This window comes from Zonotrichia leucophrys, chromosome 1A, assembly GCF_028769735.1.
Source record: "Zonotrichia leucophrys gambelii isolate GWCS_2022_RI chromosome 1A, RI_Zleu_2.0, whole genome shotgun sequence".
Classification (NCBI taxonomy): Eukaryota; Metazoa; Chordata; class Aves; order Passeriformes; family Passerellidae; genus Zonotrichia; species Zonotrichia leucophrys.
This window is the reverse complement of record NC_088170.1, coordinates 5,424,710-5,446,559: the sequence shown is the minus strand read 5'-3', so window position 1 is coordinate 5,446,559 and position 21,850 is coordinate 5,424,710. Positions and strand designations below refer to the sequence as shown.

The 21,850-nt window shown below is 39.2% G+C and overlaps 1 protein-coding gene across 13 annotated transcripts in view; it reads left to right on the top strand.

Moving 5' to 3' along the window:
- The window catches only part of ERC1 (ELKS/RAB6-interacting/CAST family member 1), a 271,066-nt gene that overhangs the window by 205,380 nt on the left and 43,836 nt on the right, over positions 1-21,850 (top strand). For all 13 annotated transcript variants that reach the window (XM_064736111.1, XM_064736157.1, XM_064736148.1 and 10 more), the window contains one exon: positions 9,420-9,564. In XM_064736111.1, coding sequence (XP_064592181.1) covers positions 9,420-9,564 — 145 coding nt within the window. The remainder of the gene's footprint in view (positions 1-9,419; positions 9,565-21,850) is intronic.

Below are 21,850 nucleotides of genomic sequence, written 5' to 3'. Positions count from 1 at the left end.
GGTAAAGGATTGTCAGAGGTCTGTTTGCAGGGTTTAGGTCAGGCTTAACAGTGCTTGTTCTGGAGCAGAGTACACATGCTCAGTCTCTTCAACTTTTTACTGCATGCAGCTCTGGTTTCATCTCGTGGAGAACAGGCACTGGATGGAGGTAAAAGCAGAAGGGAAGGTGAGAGGATACTCCCTAGTTACTGTAGAATGCCAGTTGCTTCAAGCATCTGGGAAGTTATCCTCAAAACTCATCAGAAAATGCTGCAGTGCCCATTCAAACAAATCTGCACCCAGGGACTGCAAGTAGCTACACCTGCTTTCAGACCTGGATCTGAAAAAGGAAATTAAATGAAACCTCTCAGGCCCCTTCTGCTGCAATTACAGAACTAAATATATCCAAATTTTATCCATAGCCCCTGACACCTGCTCCATTTCTGTCCTCAACCCTTTCAACAACTCCTGCTTGCTTAGAAACACTTTTTTTTGGCACTACTTAAGCAGCAGCCATTGGAGCTACCAGGAGCAGGAGGCAAAGGGATGCCTCAGTGTTTAATGAAACTACTTCCAGCCTTTTTCCCCTGATGCTGCTATTCTTGTCCTTATCCAGACACTTGGCATTTCTTGTGCTCCTTTTTTAATCCCTTTCCTGGGCAGCAGCAGCAACCAGAAAAGACTGAAATACAGGTATAGTTAGGGTTAGGATGGAACAGAGACCAGCGTTAGTGCTGCTGTTGTTACTACCACCAAAGCCCAAATACATCATTTTCAGAATTAATATAAAAGGTCTGACCTTGAAGAAAATATTTATTTTTAGAAACCAGACAGAGTGGTTCTAGAAGAGAAGCTTGAACAAATATACAAAAGAACCCTCAGAGAAGAAGGAGTAGGAAGTTAGGCAAGGCACATCCAGGTTGGTGCTCAGACAATAAATAATGAAAGCAATCCATAGCTCTGACAGGAAAATTTATTGAAATGCTACATGTGGAAGAACATTTAGATGTTTGGAAAAGAACAACAAAATGAAGTAGCTGTACACATCTGGTATGTGGCATGAAACTGGATGTCACAGGGATAACAGCAATTACTGAGAAATAGACTAATATTCAGAGCTGAAATGTGGGTACAAGTTGTTCAGGAAAGCTAAAAATGAAAGTAATGGTGTTGTGTATTAATTATAATGGAGGTTGTGAGGAAATAAAAAAGTATAAATTATAGCATTACTTTGAGTCAAAATAATGTAAGGATTATAAAAGTTACACAAAGAGTGGATGGTCTCCTGCTATAGATTTTAGGCATAATGTTGTGTTAAATGTAAATAATAATGGAGAAATGTGGATTTGTCAGATGTATCTATTTGGATACAAATCATAGAAACTGCCAGGCTTGTTAACTTAATAAATAATGACTAGATCACCAAGGTATAATGGTGTGAGACTGTGAGGATTGTAATAAGTAGTGATAACACTAGAGAAGAAATCATCACTAAAACTGACTTCAGCTGTAGTGATCACAAATTGATAAAACCTATATTCAAAGAAAAAAAATATGCTAGAAAAGTGAAGTACTCAATTTCAAATTAATAGACTGAAAAATGGAAACTACTAGATAGCAAGTGAATTGGTCAGAAGAACACAGAGGAAGTTCATGTAGAGGAAGCAGAACATTTATTTAAATCAAAAGTCCAAAACTATAAGGTCTTTGCATCCCAAACAAAAGGAGAAAAGTTTAAGAAAGTTACAAAGCTGTGTGTCTGTATCCAAAAAGGGAATTGGCAGCAGCCTTAAATTGGTCAAGAGAAAGAGACATTTAGGGAAAGCAGAAATTGTAGGAATAAAGTGAGAATTGTGGAAACTCATGCTGAATGCGACTTCCCAAAAGAAATAAAAATAAATAATAAATATTCTTTAGCCACTCCTACAAAAGGACCAGGAAAAAAAGTGGAACCACAATGCACTGAGAACAGGTGTAGTATGAATATGGTTCCAAAACTAAGTTAATGCCTTTGCCTTGTTTTCCCAGTGAGCTGATAAAATATAGAGGAAGGCAGGTATGATCACCTGTCAGAATGTCAGCTATGGAAATGAGACAGATGCAGAAGTGAGGTAAATTATACTCACCAGAAATGACATGGTAGTCATTTAGCAAGGAGGTAGATGCTCTGTTCGATTTGAGTGTAAAGACTGGATAATTTCCTTAAAACAACTGTATTGTAAATCATGAGAGTTTTTCACTAAAATGAAATGAAATAAATAGTGAATATTTCACTAAATGAAATAAATAAACCATGACTAGAGTTTTCTCCTTCTGTGATCAGAAGCCACAGTAAGATTGCAGTATTGATGTCAAAGTTTGATAAAGCTGAAATTTCTTTCTACCGTCTTTCAACCCGGGCCAGATTCACAAAGACATCAAGACAGTTGTTTTCACTGTAGTAATTGTGGTTGTTTGATATGTTATAATCAGTGTGAATCCCATGATTCATTTTCCATTCTCATGTTTTGGCAGTGCTGGCTGTGGCAGCGGAGGGTTTGACACTGTCACGGTGTCAGGAGGAGCTGCAGCTGGGCAGCTCCTGCAGGGATGGGGAACCTGCGGTCAGGTCTGGGTTCCTCGTGTTTATCCAGGGTTTAACTGGCTCCTCAGGCTGCAGGGATGCACAGCCAGTGGAGGGGCAGGAACCTGGAAATGGGAGGGCAGAACCATCTCTTGCCACAAGAGCCTGTCTTGTGTCAGCTTAAGCCGATTGTGAAACCACACGCTAAGCTAGAGCTCAACCTGAGCTTGACCATGTCCCAGGAAGAGAAATTGGAGCTGCCTTTCTTATAAGGTCAGTTTTCAAAAGCTGGTGGATGTATTCTGGTGGCCTCTGTTGCCTGGATGAAAAATATGCCTTGAGTTTGTGCTCTGTCTGCACTGCTGTTAAACTGCGGGTGAAGAAAGAACGCCAATTTCGGGAGTTCCTTCTCAGAAAAGCCAAATCTGGGGAGCTCAAGAGCCTTGTAAGTACTGCTGTCTCTCATCCACGTTCTGCACTGAAGGCTGCTCAAGCAAGGAAGGTTATTTTCAAAAAAATTCTACCTTTCACAGGGGATAAATCTCCCATAACATCAGGTGACAGGTTTGAAAGTTCCTTCTGCAGTGTGCCATCTTGGGGAACTTCCACTCTTCACAGGCACCCAGGGAAGGCTGATGGGCTCTCAGTTTAGCAGCTGTGACAAGCAGCAGCCAGCTTTTCACTGAGCTATTCATCAATAAAAATAGTTCAGGAAATTAGGAGTGGGTTTGAAACTTCTCTGTGAAAGTGTTAGATTTTTTTCTACATATGCTGGCAGACAGTCTAAGGCTGAGCTGCAGTTCTGAGTGCTCAGAGCTGAGACATGAGCAGGACTAGGAATTGCAAATTTTTACGTCTAGTGCCAAAGTGATAAAATTAGGATGGAAAGCTTAAGTGCAAGAAGGGCTAAAACATTGATGGAAGAGGTAATATAAAATATTTATAGGACTTCTCGTGACTTTATCAAACATGTTGAGGGAAAGGACTTTTAAAAGCACTGCTTATCAATCCTAGTAAGGAGTTCTGTGATTCTAGACAATTGGGATGTTAGAGAAGATATGTGTAGGAAAGTCTAAATATATTATCAGTATCTTTTTTTTTTTAAACAAGGACAGTACAAGTGGTAATGCTTCCTGTATCATGGAATTCACATTGATTATTATCCTGCCATTCTTACAGTGGAAAAATAAAGGGACATTACTTTTGTGACCACACAACTGTATTCACCAAGAGTTTGTGTTTTTATCTTGTTTTCCACTTATGGTCACATGTATGCAATGACATTGAAGAGACTAGTGGAAAGGTGTTCATTCAGAAAGCTTCAATTTGCTGATGACAAAAACCTCTTGTTTTCATCTCATTTGGTTTGCTTGAATTCTCAATTTCTGTTTTGGTAGCTGTAAGAGCATAGACCAGAGATTAGAGTGGCTGCTGATGTGCCAGCCAGGCCAGGCAAAGGTGATGTGCTGATTCAGGAAACAAGGACTGGAATGGAAGGAGTGTAGTATTATCCCTTTTGACTGAAGATTTAAGGCTGTGCTTTGGAAATTAATTTGCAGCCTGAAGTTTGATTATTCCCAGCTGTAATTAAAAAAAGCAGGTAGTACCTATTGCCAAGTTAAATTTTTTTCCCCACTCTCTTGCAGTAAGAGGTAGCCACTGTTTCTTTTGGACAAAAGTTTGCTCGCTTTGGGATACTTTGAGCTGCATCTTAAATGCTGCAGAAGTTACAGCCAGTGCAGAATTTGGCAGCTTGCATATTTAAGTGAGTTACTCATCTGTTAGCATCATGAAATGCCGTTCACTGGTTTAATTGCCTTTTTCAAGGTTGCTTTTAAGAACCAAATCTTGATACGTAGAGCTCTGCAAGAACTGTCTCCTCCAAGTGAGGTACTGGAAGTCAGTTTTTTAATTTTCTGAAGATGTTCTATAACCAGCAAAAAAAAAAAAGGTGGGAAAGAATGTGGAGTTGAGAAGTACTGCTGCAGTGGTAGACATAGTTTATGATGGAGAGGACAATGGAGCCAGGGCTTCTGGCCCATTGAATCAGAGGTTTGGTGTTTTGTACTCCTAATTACTTTTTAAGAGTTTATTGAGTGCGACCCACCCAAACCCTGCCATTCTGCTAAACTCATGAAATTACTGAAGGCCATATCCCAGTGCTTTTATGCTCTGTGCTGCTGCCTGTCTGTCTAGCTCTCATAACACTGCAGTGCTCTATCTGAATCTCTCTGCCTTGAGTTCTCTCTGTTGTTGTCACACCACAGGAGGGTTTTTAATTCATATGCAAATAATACAGTTCTTATTGTGATGGTGATTCACCAGGGTAAGTCTTACAAATGTCTCTCATAGGAAAGCATTAAAAGCTTTTAGCAGAATTTTCTGTAGGCTTGGAGTAAATGCAGTGGACAAAAATCAGACAACCAAAACAGTTTTTGTACAAGTTGCACCTCTGTCATTCTTTGGTTTGTGATGCCCTTACCATGAGTAAACAGCTCATGGAACAGGAGAATCTTTGCTTGTGCACTGAAGGCACAACAGCCATAATTACAGTACATCTCAATGTGCAAGGATGAAAATGCTGGCAGCTTAATCATTGTTCATGGAAGTGCAACAGTCTCTGTTGAAGGAACTGACTGCAGTGCTATGAGCTTGTAGCTACCTGAGCTCTTCAAATTTGTGTCACTCTTTTAAATGCTTTAGTTTAATGCCAGTCAGAAGGAAAAGTGATTTGATCTTATAATGCAGCTAGGGCTGATGGAATTATCCCAGTTCTTCCATGACATTAAAATCAAAGCTGCTGCTGATGTCAATATTGCTTTCATACTATCTCATGCACACATTCAGAAATACTCCAGATAGGAAGAAATTTCATAATTTGAAATAAAATTTTATAGAACAATATATTTATAACGTCTCTATATGGAATAAGTGTTCTCCCTGACATATGTAAGCATATTCTTTAAATGAATATGTATAGTTTTCATGTTTTGAAGCATCATTAATTCAGCACTGTTTGCAGCCTGTTATTCTTTCTAATTATACAACTGATAAATATTCCAGTGCTATGACCCTGGGAACAGTACTGCAAAGTACAAAACTGCTTTTTAAAGTTCACCTCCTCTTGTGCTTTACCAAAAGGATTCTTTTCCTTTATTGGGAAAGGGCTGTGATGGAATTATGTAGTCTTCTGAAACCAAGTGCCATAGAAACCCATTTGAAGACAGCTTGATTCTATTAATATTTGTAATTAGTAGCAGTGTAATAGTAAACTGTTGCCCAGTTATCTTCCCCAAATCAGACATTTCTATTCAGGACTTGAAGGAGACATGCATTTACACACTATTCTTTGTGTTTGTTGTCAAATCTCTCTGCTCTACTGGCCTGTAACTATTCTGTAGTCATCTGTTTTTAAAAGGCAATCCCATCTTTCTTTGCATTATTTCTTAAAGACTGCAAACAGAGCAAATTATGATATTGATCTTGAGATTATATCTACCATAAAGAATTAAACCTACTGTTCTTGATACCACTCCAGTCTGTATTGATGATGATCTACATTCAGTGAAAGACTTCAGTGCAAATAGAAGGAAAAAATTAATCTTCTTCTTTTTGTGCAATTTGGAGTAAAACTGGAACCTGTTTTCAGTAGATTTTTCTACACTGTTGCCATTTCAGGTTTCCTTTGGTAGTGTTCAGAGTCTGATCACCTCTTGTGAGGCTCAGTTCAGGCTGCAGACCCTGCTGCAGTGCAGAGATAAATGGGCAGTTTGCCCCTGCTGAGTTGATATTGGCACAGCTACCCCAGTACCAGCATCTGAAATACCTGAATTCACTTAAGTGACCAGTGTCTGCTCAGTGGCTCTGGCCCTAGCCGGCATCTGAAAATACCAGCATCCTTGGGTTGTGCAGCATGTTTTGCCTGCTTGTGAGAACTTTTCAGGACCTCCAATGTTGTGAACTGAGGAGAAGCATTTTGCTGAAGAAGCCAAGCCTGTGGCAGTGCCTGAGCCTCCAGGACTGACTGCAGCGCTCCTGATGGATAGGTTTGTTCATGTGCTGCCACCACCACACACACAGCAGCCCATTTGCTCCTTCTTGCCACATCCCCTGTCTCACAGCAAGTTCCTCTGGCCTCCCTGGGGATAAAGCTCTCAGGAAGGCAAATAAATCACTTTTGTAGTGCTCTTCAATCAGAAACCTTGTCTTTTGCTTGGTAGTATGCCCTTTTTATTGTCTTGGAATCATCTGGCAGTTGCAAGCTCTTCTGAGAGCAAATAACTTGGCTTTACACACATGTCCCTTCCAGCAGAGCTGACAGTGACACCTGCCCTTCTCCCACATGGAGCAGTTTATGTTTGCCTTGCTAAAGTAAAAACTGCACCCCTACAATGCACTTATCACAGGGTGTTTTTCTTACTTTTGTACAAACTTCACTTTGTTTCAATTCCAGAAAACAGTCAGAAAGCCACAATGGCTTTCACCCCACTTCTTGACCAACACCCTCATCTCACAGCACAGCACTGAAGTTTTGGCCAGTAGGAAATTCTTTTCTAAGACATGGTTGTGGTATTTTTCAGGGTCCCCCATGGCAGGAAGGAAATTATGAACCTGAAGGCTAATTTATTATTTTTATATTATATAATATATAGTATATTAAATAATATACTATATATCTAATTTATATAATATATATGTGTTATAGTATATATATTATGACGTATAATATAGTGTATAATTTATTAAAATATATAATAATGTGTGCTATATTAAATATAATATATAATAGATATTATATTAAAGAATGCTATACTAAAACTATACTAAAGAATAGAGAAAGGATATTTACAGAATGCTTAAGAAGATATTAATAAAAAAATTGTGACTGCTTCTAGAGTCCCAACACAGCTGGACAGTGATTGGTCATTAAGTTAAAACAATTCACATTAAGCCATTCAAAAACCACCTGTTGGATAAACAATTTCCAAAATACATTCCAAAGCAGCAAAACACAGGAGAAGCAAATCAGATAATTATTGTTTTTATTTTTCTCTGTGGCTTTTCAGCTACCCAGGAGAAGAAATCCTGGTGAAGGGATTTTTCAGAAAATATGACAGTGACACATAATGGCAAAGATTTTTCAGGAAAAAAACAAAAAAAAAAAAGTGCTGCTATCTATATCTCATTTTCCTGGCCTTGGGGTTTTCACTTAAGAAGCAGAGATGGGCAGAAAGGATTTGATTGCAGAAGGTGTATGGCTTACATGCTATTTGAGGCACCTCCAATTTCCATACCAGAGTAATGGCTCCACAGATAGAGTTACGGAGATATTCTTGGCTCTGGTCCTGAATCATCAGCGAGGATTGTGGGCTTACTATTAAAAGAATAAGTGTTTCTTTATAATCAAAACAGATTACTCCAAAGAAAGTGAAAATGACCAGAGCTCCAAGCCAGCCTGTCTTTCCCAGGATACCGATAGCTGGAAAAAAGCAGAGGTCATGGATCATGTTCTGTCACTTCACCCTATTGGTATTTTTCATGTTTCAGGCAGACATCCAAAACTGGATACTTTTCCATAAAACAAAAGCAGCAGAAACAAAATGGCAATAATAACATGCCCATTGTCCATTGTTCCCACACCTACAGTAGTGACACTACATCTGGGAATCTGATGTGCACCTTTTCCTTTCTTCTACTATTTACCTCCATTAAGTCACCAGAATATTTGTATTTCTTCATAGCACAATATATTTAGAATACTTTATGATTATCCTAATATATCTTTAAAAATTGCTTTACTTTTTGGTATTACATTTTGAAAGGGAAGCAATAATGTTTTTCTATATATGATCTAGGCAGAACCCAAGTACTCTCTACACTGGATCTGTGAGATTTTTTGATATGGTGGTATTTCATTTAAAGCAAGCTAACTCTCTTGGACTGTACAAGAAACACCTGTGTAAACCCAGAGAGAAATTCCACCCACAGAAAGTCCATTGTGTAGTCCACTGTCCTGTCAGATGGTGAACAGTTTTTGTCTGTTGAAATGCACCTTTTCCTCTTGAAATATGTGATTTTTTTCCACATTTTTTGAGACAGTGGCTTAAATTGGGATTCTGATAATAAACTACTTGATATTGAGTGCTGCAGCAAAACTTGAAGTGCATTTGCAACTTTATTTTTAGATTAAATGTGCATAAGAAATGTGTTGTATTCGGTTGGTCTTTCATCATCACTCCTGCATGATGCCATCTTTCACACCACCACATGTTCAGGACCTCATTTTATGCCTTCTTTGCAAAGTGATGAGAGGTGAGACAAGCCAACACTACTGGGCAAGAAGTCCAAGATTTTCTTTGAAATCCTGTTGCACATCACCAGCTAAAGACGAGAATTAAGGTGGAAGGACAGAAAAGGCTGCTTTCCCTAACATAATCAATCCTTTGGCTTCCTTTGAGAACTGCTGTTTAACTGTTAGGGTGATTATCTTTGTCTCCTTTCTTCCCAGTATGTATAAAATGTTTCTGAATTCTATTTGTAAGAGTTTTCTGCTGCAGGGAAGGAGTATGGGAAAATGTTCAGCCAAAGTAATAATAAATGGTAGTTATTAAAAACTGAGAAGGTGAGTGCAAAAGAAGAATATAATGTATTTTTCTTACCCTGTAAGCCGCAGTTTGGGATCAGCACAGTTGTTTATAGGGAGGTGTGTGTGTCTTGACTTCTGTTCCACCAACAGACACGTAGCCCAGACAAAAATATTTGTTACTGCTTTTCAGAGTTGCACACTGGTACAGCATTTATGGTATGCTCAAATCTTTGTAGAGGAGTCCTCTAAATTTTGCCGGATAATAATGTAATTCATTTGGGTTTTTTTCAGACAAGAAGCCCTTCTTGCTGCCATTAGTGAAAAAGATGCCAATATTGCTCTGCTGGAGCTTTCATCCTCTAAGAAGAAGACTCAGGATGAAGTGGCTGCACTGAAACGGGAGAAGGACCGTCTCGTGCAACAGCTCAAGCAGCAGGTGGGTACAGGAGGGCTGGGAAAAATCCACTTAATAATCTGGTGTGGGATTATTATCTTGATTTATGGAACTAATTATGTATAATCCTGTCATGTGATAGCGTGGAAAGTGCATAAATAACAATTTCCAGCTAGCTACTGGACTCAGCATTGAGGGGAGTTTCTTTGTGTCACTGCCTGAGTAGTAAATGTGTGATAGGATGTATAGGAAGTTGTGAATGAAGAGGACATTGGTTACAGGCACAAATAGTCACAGATTCAGGGAAAAGTAGTGATATTTCTCTTGGGGGTTTGTATCTGCCTTTGTGGGGAATAACCCTGTTTGGAAGAATAGGCTTTCGAGCTCAGATATGAATGTTATACCACACAGTCTCTGCTGTGATTTCTGATTGCAACTGGAGCACCATGTGTCAGCTTCTAGAACAGACTCTGGGAGGTCCTGTGCTTGTGAGGAGATTGGTCCCTTCCTATTTCTGGCCTCTCCCATTTCTAGGATATTTCTGTGTTGGCATAACAATTAGAAAAAGTGTGTTTCTGTTAAAGCATTTAACATTATGTTCCAGTGCTGAATGCAATGTGAAAAGTACATTGCCAGTAAAACACAGAGAAGGCAAAAGGCATCCCTGGCAATAAGAGATTTAGGATCTGAAAAAATCTGTGTAGATTTTTCACTTCAGCACTTCTGGTAGGTTTTCCTGAGTTATTCCCTTGCCACATTCCTCTTAATAGCACATATGCTGCTGCCAATCCAGTATCAACTTCTTCAGTGCCACCATTTCCATCTTCATAAAATTTTATGTGCAACATTTCATCTGTCAACCAGATGATTTCTGTTGCTGTCAAAGAATGTAAGACAAAACCAGGTCAGCATTGTGATAAGGGATTTCTGTGCTTCTTCCTTAGCAAGCTCAAGTAGGTTATTGGCCATGTTGTTTAAGATAATTATTTATGGTTTCAGTTAAGAACAGTACTTTTGGGAGTTTTATGTACCAGCTTCAGAATGAGCAAGAAGTATAGATTTCAGTCTTGTTTTATTTACTTTTGAGCAACAGCTGTAATTGCTGTCACTGGCCAGCCAGGTCATCTGCTAAAACTGGAATCAGAAGTGGTCACAGCAATGCCAAGTACTTGTTTTGTTCATGTAATTGTTGAATGCAGCAGCTGTAATTTATGGTACCACTCATTCCAAGAGAAATTAACACTACCTCTTAGTTCTTGTAGTCCTAAGCTTAAATTCAGGTGCTTTCATGCCCCTTGCCCTTCCCAGTTTCCTTCTGGTTATCTTTTGTGATAGCTGGAACAACCTGTAATATTTTGTGGTGAGTTTTTTTCTGCTGAAAATCTGTGTATACTTAATTGACATATTAACATTGGCCCTGTCTCTAATGACTTAGATTTCAGGTAAACAATTTTTAAAACATTGTAGTTCCTGTTGTTATCTTTCAGTGCTGGTAAATCTTACAGTATCATAAACTCTTCCTAAAAAGACATGGCCATTTCCCTTAAGGATACCAGTTCTACAATGCTTTTCTGTGTATTTGTGGGATACTTTCCCAAATAAATGAAAATTAAGAAGGAGATTAATTTGAAATTGTTCTTGGTATGTAGTGAGACCAATTATGATTTGAGGTTGGAGCAATAGTCCTTTTTCAACAATTCGTTGGACTGTTGAAATGCCAGAAAGATTCTGGTTCCAAAACTGCAGTCAGCTACAAAGACTTGTCATTGTTTAAGGTTATTTAAGATTTTAATCTTAAAAATTATGAAGAAAGCAGAAAGTAATCTCCTCAACACATCTGTGCTGTGGGTAGTATAAATAAAAGTTTTATGTGTAGTATGAGTATAAAATCACAGGTATTCTCCAGTACATCCACAATCCCCAAGGCAGAATGAATGTTTGCATATAAACAATCTAAACTATATTTAAAATATACCTGAGAAATATTTATGTGACCATACAGAGATTTGACACATCCTCCCTAAATTCTATCCTGTGTTTTAAGGATGTGTCATCTTATATCCATTTTTTTTGTGTGCAGCTTTCAACACATTGATAGAAAAACTCCTCGTTGCTTATTATAGGAGAGTATTACTCACCACCTCTATGAGTTGCAGAGAATCTAAAATTCCATTTTTTTTTCAGTGCCAGTAGTTTTGGTATGTACTTTTTCTGAATAAATTCAAATCACACCAACTTTGACAGCTCCAGAAAATAGGAGATGGGTCAGAAGAGATGGCTGTGAGATTTTACAAGATCTTCATTACTGATGTAGTCAAGGGAAATATCATTTTTCCACATGCTTTGCAAATATTCTGTGTACTTGGCCCTTGCACTCCTCTTCAGTTGTTCCAGGTCACCAGCCTCATATTTTCCAACAAAACAACTATGCTGCTTCCTCAGTTTAAGCCTTCTCCACATGGACCCTGCAGAACAAGGGTCCATCTGTGTTTGCCAGCTCCACAGAACCATGTCACCTTCCAGGAACTTCCTAAAAGTTCAGCTGTAATTCTTAAATTCACTGTAAAAATTGTAAGTGAAAAAATCTTTCAGGCTTTCAGATGTGTTGAACACAGCTGTTCAAGGCAAGTGATGCCACAAATCAAGATATTCTGGAAAACTTTGAAAAGCAAAAAACTCAAAAAAAAGTTTATTCAACCCTTCAGATTCAGAGCTGGGATCCTGACCTCAGTCATTTGTGTTTCAGAGCTGTTGAGCTCCCTGATAAGTATTTGGTATTTCAGTCCATGCCATTCTTAGGAAATGCTTAGGCTTTGTGGTGGGAAAGCAGCTCTTTCAGTTGGTGGTCAGACAGAGCTGAGTAAAAGATTCCCATTTCCACGTGCGTGGGATGCTCACAGCAATGCTGAGCAACATGGGAAGGGCTGTTTGTGGGAAGAGATGTGCAAGCTGTGTACCAGCATGGCTGAATCTCTCTGCAGGCTGGGAAGAGCAGCAGTGTCCTGACCATGCTGCACTAGTGAGTGTGAGTGGATCCAAGTGTGTAGGATAGGATTTGGATCGTGACTTTTCTTGTGCTGGTTACCATGGCTGACTTGCTGTTAAGTGTTGAGGTACAACACTCACAAAACAAAAACTTGTTCCAACGATTTCCTGTGATTTTTATTTATTTAAAAGTATCAGTGAAGACACAAAGGTTCATCTAGGGAAGGGTATCCAGCATCTGGAGGGCTCTGCTGTCATTCCTTGTGCTCTGTCCTTTCCCAACTGGTCGCTGACACAGGAATGGTGCTGCTGCACAAGAGAGGGAAGGAGTCCTGCCAAAGACATTTTGCTTCTTTAATTTCTCTAAGTATGTGCATTAAAGTTAGGATGAAGAGAAGCATTTTGGAAAGAGGATATGGCATCAATGTTGTTTTAATTTAGAGTTTCTAGGCTCTGAATTGCAGGAATGTGGCTCAATACAGAGCCCATTTCCTAATGAGGCGCTCAGCATTGACCAGGCTCTCCAGTAAATGCAGCTGCCTGTTTCATATTGCTTGTCAGCTTGGATGAGGGATTTCCTCTGTCATCAGACAGGCAGGGCCATTGCAGGGCGAGGGTCACAGCTAATGTGGTCCCAATTTATTCCTCCCAGGGCGCTGTGCCTCTGTGGGCAGCTGAGGCAGGGGCTGGGCTGATGCAAGAGCTGCAGTTGTGTAACCAGATCCAGATGTGGTGTGGAGAGGGCCCTGCTGGGTGTCACACCGGGCTGACAGGGACCCAGGCAGCTCTGGCCTGCTTGGTGGGGCACAGACACTGCTCAGCTGTTGGGAAATAGCCTGCTTGCCATTTATCCCTTTCCTCATCGAGCTAGGTTGTAATATCAGCTTCTATTTATTGTAACAGAGCAAAGCGCCACTCCACAGTTTCAGTGGTAAAGCATATCTGAAGGGGCTGAGGTTTTCCTGTCTGTGGGCTTTGAGTCTTAAACAGCTGGGATTTTCTGCTAGGAGCTGTTTGTAGCAAAGATGGTAATTTTCTGTATTTGTACAGGGTGTAGCAGAGTGGGTGCCTGACTTGACCAGCATCTCTGTCACTGCCATGCCATAAATGTGAAGTAATAAGTGTTAAAATTTTTAGGAGGCTCTGAACAATATTAGTGTTTTCTGACAGCTTGAGTATTATTCAGATTAATTGTTTGTAAATAGCCATATTCACTTGTATTATTATATAATATTTCATAACTATTATTATTATAGCAGAAGTTAGCTTGACTCAGTGTTACTGATGACAGGATCTCAACATTTTCCTTTGAAATTGTATGACTTCAGGTTAGATTAACATTACTTATATTTTATTATGCTTATACTTATTACTTTTATTATGCTTATACTTTTATTACTTATATTTTACTATGCCTAAATCAAAGTTATTTTCAGATCAGTTCCTCAGTCTTTTAAGAATATGTTGAGTTTTCATTCTATACTTCAGCATGCTCAGAGAATCACCCTGAGAGCTTAAGCTTTCTCCATGTATTTCATAAATATACATTTTCTTTTGTCATGCAAACTGTTAATGAAAAATAATGAATAATATGAGATCAGGAGAGAGCTCTCTGCAAATGAGTTGATTCATCCAGTTACACCTGAAATCTGGTCCTAAAGACTTTAAGTGGAGGAGACCTTCAGTCCTGGGAAGACTTTTTTATACCTTATCTGTGTTTATTATTATATGTAATATCCCTTACTGCAATTTAAGGTGATTGCTACTTTTTTCTCTGAAGGGAATAGAAAAAAAATATTTACTCCATGTCGTTCTTACCATAGACACTCTTGCTGTTCACTCAAAAAGAGTATTTCTATTTTAATAAAGGGAGATGAGGAGCCTCATGCTATTGTAAGTGTGGGTTTTGTAGTCAGCCTTGCCATTCAGAGGAATCTTTAATATCTGTTGTTTTCTTCTGCTTCCATATCCTCATCAAGGTTGTGTCTTCCTCTGTGGGCCAGCATGAATTTGAGGGGCTTTTATTTAACATTCCCACAAATGGAGAGGAATTATTTGGCAATGGTCAAATAGCTGATAATTGACTGGTAATAATGGTATTTATGCAATATTAAATGTTCATTTAATCTAAACAAGCAAGTACCAAAGCTGTTTTTTCTGTGCTGCTTTGTGCCTCTTCCCTGTAAGATTTTGACTGGTTTTCTTTATGAGGCCAGGTTACTGGTTTCCCAAGTAAATGTGGTTCATGGGATCATGAGGAGCTGTAGATTCCAGAGTAGCTTCTCACACCAAAAATCATATTTTTCCTCTGTTACTTGTTTCCCTGGAAACCCTGCACACTGACACCTGACACTCCTCTGCTGTGAACTTTTCCAAACTGAAGTTCCACTGGCTGGAGTCATTTCTGTTTATAACAAGAGAATGTAAAACAGGTCAAAGGAGACTGACAGGCAAATGTTTTCCTCTTGCTGCTGTGGAGCTGTATCAGCATGACCACACTTCTGGCAGCTTTAGTTACCACCCTGCCCAATGAAATAATACAGATTGGGAGGGTGTGCAGTCAGTCTTTGCTTCACCTTAGCTGCCCTGGTTTGAAACCATGTCTGGTGAGAGTGATTACCCTGCTAGCAAGGGAATTTCTTCTTCTGGTGACATGGATACAGTCCCTGCAGATAATTGCTAAATGTGGTGCTGTGTTGTGACAGAACCCCTTTTGTTCTCTGAAAGGTTCCAGCAGTCTGGAGTTTCCTGAGGGGAGTCATCTCTCAAACCAAACTTCCTTCCAAACTGTTGGAAAGGAGCTTAGGAAGTCTAAGAATATGTATGTAAGTTGTCTGAGTGTGGTGGTGGTGGCTTCTTTATAGCTGAGGAAGAAAAATGAATATTTTAAATGAGTGATGAGATTCAGGGCACTTGGATCCATCTTTGTTTCTTGATCTCCTTACCAGTTCCCATGGATTTGCACTGGCAAGAGTGCAAATAGATATAAAAGTGGGGACAGAAAATTTTTGTGATAAGAAAGTTAAGAACAGGCAGAGGAATTTGAATGTGCTGTGCCAGAGGTTTCTTTATGAACTGGGCAGAACAGAAGGTACTCTGAGTTCTGGTATTCCCTGAATGCCAGGTTAGCCAATTTAAAGCAGGAACAAACAGATTAATGTACTTTGCCAGAAATTTTTCAAGGACTAGCGAAACATTTCAATAATTATGGTCACTTGCAGTGGACTTGTTACATACACCGTGCAGGCTGAGCCTCACCTATCCACTGTAGAGTCAAAGTAAAGTCACCTTTCTTCAGGTTCTTGTACCACCAGTGTCTGGAGGGTCACTTGCAGCTTTTCAATTACAAAGGTGCCAAAATGTGTAGTTTTTATAGTATATTCTTAGCTGTGCTGCCAGTGTAGCTGGCATGTGAGCAGGCAGAACTGGGCAAAATCACTCTGTACACTTCCTATTCAGGAAGCTGTTGGACTAGAGACAGCAGAAACTTCTGGCTAAGTGAATATATATCCACTAATTGGCTCTCATCAGGCATTGCCAGCTGTCAAATTTAGGCATCGTGGCTTTTGTTGAAGGCCTGTAATGCACCCAGATTATCAATCACAGCTCTGCTTGCTCTGCCAGGCTTTGCTCCTCAGTAATTGTTTCTGTCAAGGGGGGAGTCTCTGCCAGGAGCAGACCCCAGCACCCTGGCAGAGGCTTTGTCATGCCCTTGAGCACAGCACTTGGAGCCCTCACAGATTAAAGAAAGCACCTTCTCCCTGCCATGTGCTCCAGACTTTTTCCCCATCATTTTTAATCATCTATTAGCGCAGTAACAGTGCTCAGTGCAGCATCAGCAGTCTTTTCTGGGGCAGCATTTCATCTCTCCCTGCTATTTCTTAAGTTCTTTCTGCTCTCCCTCCTCCTTTACCTTCACCTCTTGCATGACTAAATAAAAATGTATGTTCAGGGGAGCGCTGCATGGTGCCAGGGAAGGGAGCTGCCTGCTGGAGCCATGGGAGTGCCTCTCCTTGTGCCTGTTGTAAATGCTGCAAACAGCCCTGGCTGCTTTCTGCTTGTGCCTTCAACCTTGCACAGCCTGGAGGTTTTAGGGTGTAGCTGTGGAGGTTGCTGGAAGAGGAAGATGCTTTGTCTCACTGAGAGGGCTTTAAGATTTATAGAGGTATTGAGGAACCCAGATGACAATGCAGTACCTGGTTCCTTTTCTTTCTAGACATTTATAATATTTTTTAAAATACTATAAGGACTAATATTTCCTAAGTTTGAAGTCAGATTTCAAAAACACGTTTCACTCCATTAGAAATTCTCCTCCATTTATTGAATATATTAAGATGTTCATACTCCAGTTTTACAGGTGAGTAAAAATTCACACAAATAAATTTAAATTAATTGGATAATTGCCAACAACATTTACACCAGTTCTCATTCAAGGCTTATGAATTTCTATAGGAAGTTATTTAAGCAACATTGCCTCTCTGTAGAAAATCAGGATTGCTGGGCAAGTCTAGGTTAGCAGTTGAGAGACTCTGTATCCCATTCCTGTAAGTGACCATCTTGATGGTGTTGGATATCAGGAAATATTGTTAGGGCTCCCCTGGGAGAACCAGGCTTGTTAGCACTGTTAAACATATGAGAATGCTCACTGAGCTTGGGCTTGCTCAGAAGACTGCACTAGAAGATCTAATTTGGGCTTGAAAAATAATCATTTCCTGGTCTGTGAATAGTACTGCTGGACATTGGTGCAGTGTGAAAACAGTGTCTGTCATTTGACATCACACTTGTACCACACAGTGGTTTCCTGTGGTTGTTGTGGCCCAAACCACTGATCTGGTACACAATGGTTTTCAGTTAAATAAAGAGAATAGATTAGAACAGCTCTCTGTGATACATACATTCAACAGAGGATTTATGGAATTCATTCTGTCTCTTTGCTACAAATATTATGTTGAGTATATCCTGACAATATTTGTCTTAGCTGATGAGCCATGAGATAGATGCACAATCTCAGAAAGAGTCATTTAGAGCAGCTCAGGATTGCCCATGGTTCATTCAAGGAACACAATTATGGGTACATCTTCTTTTGCTTAACTCCCATGTTTGTGGGGTAGCTGGAAGGACCATGCATGACTGCTCCTGATTGTCTTGCAGTGGCAGGATGTGCCTCAGGGGTAAAATATTTGAGACTTTCCAACCATTGGTCCTTGTGGCTGGGCTGGTTTGGCATCACGCTTGGTATTTGAATTGATGATGTCTGAAGGATGACCAGAAAATACAGTGAGTTTATGATTACATTTAAATTGTATCTTTTAGACCCATTGTTTAGGGAACTCTGAAGTGTTGGTGACAGAAAAATTCCACTTAAACATATAAAAAGCCTTGATCAGATAAATCCACAAATAGATTTTCTTTTGTGAAGAAATAGAAATTTCACACTGAAATTTCAGGTTCAGGAAGATTTTTAATTACTTGCTTGAAGATTTTGAATCTTGGTGAAGATGGCTGTGTATGCATCCTTACAAGTATTTCATTAATTGCATGCAGATTTCTCTGTACTAAATTATTCCTGTTCATCTGGGCTGTTTTACCTGACAATGACAATTATTTAGGAGACACATGTGTCCCTTCACCAAATATCCATTCAAAATGTGCTGGCTTGGTATATTGTGCTTATCTCTTGCTGTATTTAAAGATATTATTCCTCAGGGAGCACACAACACATAGAACACCTTCCTGTTAAACTTGTACAGTAAAACTTTATTTGTGGTTGCTTGTCACTGGATGAAAAGCCTAACAAACCTGTGACATTACCAACTATCATAGATAAAAACCAATTCACACATTGATAGTCAGTTAAAAAGTAGTGGCAGAAAGCTGAAAGGCATTTTTCCAGCTTTAGTGTTGGTTTTCATTTGTGTGAGACTTGTAACTGGTGAGGTGATAGATGATTCAAGGTGTTTTCCAAAAACATGTAAGGAGAAGGTGAAGTCAGAGATATGAGGTGACTGATTGGGTTCATAAACTAAATATGTAGAAGGTTTCAAGTAGATTACAGATCAACAGTTGTATGACTTAATGTGTTAGAGATGTATTTTTTACTTGAAGGAGGAATGAATGATGGAAAGAATTGTACACCTAGAATATGTAATGAAAAATAATGATCTATAAGATAGAATATATTGCATACTTGTGATTTTGCTGTGTTATTTTGGGAGTAACATAATAAATCACTACTTTTTTTTTTTGCTTGAAAAGAGAGAAATGCATAGTCTGCAAAAGAGAATTTTAATCCCCACCATCTTAAAAATTGATAATGGAAAAAATTTAGTCTTAACTGCATGGAATGAACTTCAGTAAACAGTGAAGTGTTGATGAACAGTGATATCAGGTATTTTTTGAGCTTATGCACTGAAATATCTCTCAGTCTACAGATTTTTTTTTCTCATCTGCTGTATTAAGCTCATTAAATTTTGAAAATAATTTCCCTTTTTGTAACTGTCTGATTGGGCCTAGTCCAGTACACCATATCTCGGGCAAATGGACAGGTGAGGCAGGGAAAAGTAGAGGTTTCATCTTGCAGTTGGAAATCTAAGATGCTGTCAGTTAGGAGTAATTTCTTTATAATAATCCTTCATTAATTTACATACCACGTTGTGGAAATTGCAGGTTTGTCAAAATGAGGCACATATTTATGAAATTAGGCATCAGTTACTTGTGATAGCTTCTGCAAATGGCCAGGTGCTGGTGGCTGCAGATTCCCCTCAGTTCTGTTAAATTCATGGTGTTATGTTCTGAAGAATCTAAGCATCAAAATATTACTATTCATGTTTATATGCAGAACAAATGATGCCTTTACTCCTTCATAAGTACATGCTGTTTTCTACAGCCCCTTTTTAAGATGAAGAAATACTCACAACCAAAGAAAAGGTGTGCAGATTTACCCTAGAAGTCACATGTTTGCCACTTGGGATTTGTGAATGCAGGGAGGGGATGGAGATTTTTCTGCTGTCTCCTGACTGAGAGGAGTCTGGGAACAGCTGCCAGGAGGTACAAGATGAGAAAGTTGATACTGATGGAGATTTGTGCTTCCAGTCCCTCCCTGAATGGCAGTCTGGAGACAGTGCTGTCAAACATGAGTTAGTGATTTTGGCAGGTCCTCTTTAGGGCTGTTGTGTTCAGCTGTCCCTGAGCAGACCTGTATGGAACACAAAATAAAGGCGCAGTTTCTGTGTGCCTTGTTTTGCCTTGAATGTGTTGCCAAAGGTTTTTGAGTCTTTGCAGTAGCAAGAAGTGCTTTTAGGGATTAGTCCAAGATTTTGCATGAAGACAAAATAAGTCTCAAACTTAGCTATCAAAAGATTGCTGTCTGATTTTACTTGGCACAATCAAACATTTATCATGTGGATATAAGAAAAGTTTGCTAATTATGTACCCTCAGTTTCAAATACAAGTCATTTACCTTTGCAATTCCATGTTCTAGAATTTTAGCTTATCAATAGTATAGGTGAATGTTATTCTTTCAACTTTTGTAGCTTTACTTCCCAAATATGTGTGAATATATATGTATATAAACTCTCATCCCAGGACTGGTGCCTGGAGGAAGTAGTGGTCTTTTATGTTGAATACAGCCCTGGTTAAGGGGTAATCATTTTATTAGAGCTTTTGTTCTCTTTATTTGAGTACAATTTTACAGTCACAGAACCCAGCCCTTTGTTCTCTTTCTGTTTGTTTACCACCAATGCCTGTCTTTCTTAGTGTGAATACAAATATTTCCTGTAGTTGGATAAACAAAAAATAAATGGAGGTCTCACAGCTAACTCCAGGCAGGATTTGAACAACCTAGGTATCTCTTGTTTTTACAGTGGATTTTTGCTTGGAGTGGGAAACTTAACATTTTTAAACATTCTGTTTCAGCACTGTACCACCCTTAATCCTTTTAATAGTCCTGAAGTTGCTCTTCTCACTGTTGTCAACATGAAACATGGCCATAATTTATGACACCAAGCCAGTGTTCTCTCCGTCTCCTAAACACCAGTAGATGCAGCCTTGGCTTTGCCTCCTTTATTCCAGCTAGCAACCCAAACCTTTGCCAACTGCTGACAGTAATGGTGCTGAAAAAATAATAAAAGCAATATAATGATCCTTAAGAACACACACACTCACAGGTTGTTTAAAACTTGGAAGCCTGCACGAGTTTATTTGTTCTCTGTAAGTATTAAGGACTGTACCTTCTCATTTTAGTTTTTCCCTGATTTTTTTTTTCCTAAAGGGAAACATATTTACTTATATATGCAGATCTTCAATCATCTTTCAAGTGTCTTCTCTATCTCATATGGAGGCATGCAAGATGTGTGTTCTTCTGCACTAAGAAATGAAAAATTCACAGATTAGGTGGGAAGAATCCACAGAGTAAGAAGTGCAGACTAAGACTAATTCCTTATTTTCATCACTGTCAGATCACAAAAAGATTTTTCTCTTCCCCCCTTTCCTGATTACCAAAACCACCTAATCCTTCTCCATTGTCTGCCAGAGAGCTGGTTTGTGATATAAAAAGGCCTTAAAAATATGAAGGCTTCCTTGTTTCCTCCTAGGTCTTCTAATTGCAAATCAATCAGTCAAGGTTGCTCTTGTCCTTCTATTCATCCTTTTCTGTTTCTTCCTCTGCTTTGTCAGGGCTCTTTAACAAGTGGAATCACCTATCTTAAGTTTAATGACTTAGCAGTAAAAGGATTGTTAAGAAAAACTCACCAGAGGTATGACTGGCTTTTTCCTCATCTTGTCCCACAGATCTTTTTCTTTTAGTGGTCCTGCAGCAGAGAGAATTCTCTGAGATTTTTTTTCTGAGCTTTACAGAGTGCTTTATGGTGCCCATTGGGTGGGCCTCTACTCATATGTAATGGCATCATATAATGTAAATCACAGAGAGACAGCAGATTAGGAATAGAGCAGGCAAAGACAGGAATACTGGAATGAAAACACCTTAGAGAAATTCATCTGGCCAAACTGGCACATCTGTACACATAGTGTGCCATGAATTTTGTAGAGAATTAAGAGAATTTCTTTCCTTGGTGAGAATAATTTTGGCACAAATACAGCAGAGAAACTGAATGTTTTTTCAGTCTCTGCAGCTTAGTACCTAAGCTTTGATGCAGATTTGATAGGAAAAATCAACCTCTGCTGGAACAGCAAGCAAAAAAGAAAAAAAAAAAGGCAAAGTGTTGGTTTATTGTGGTTCTCCTTGGCTGTGTGCAAGAGCAGAGGAAGGGCCAGGAACCCTCTGCCCAGCTCTGCAGCGCACATGTGCTGCTGTGTGCTGGGGCAGAATCCCCTCTCTGTGCTGCAG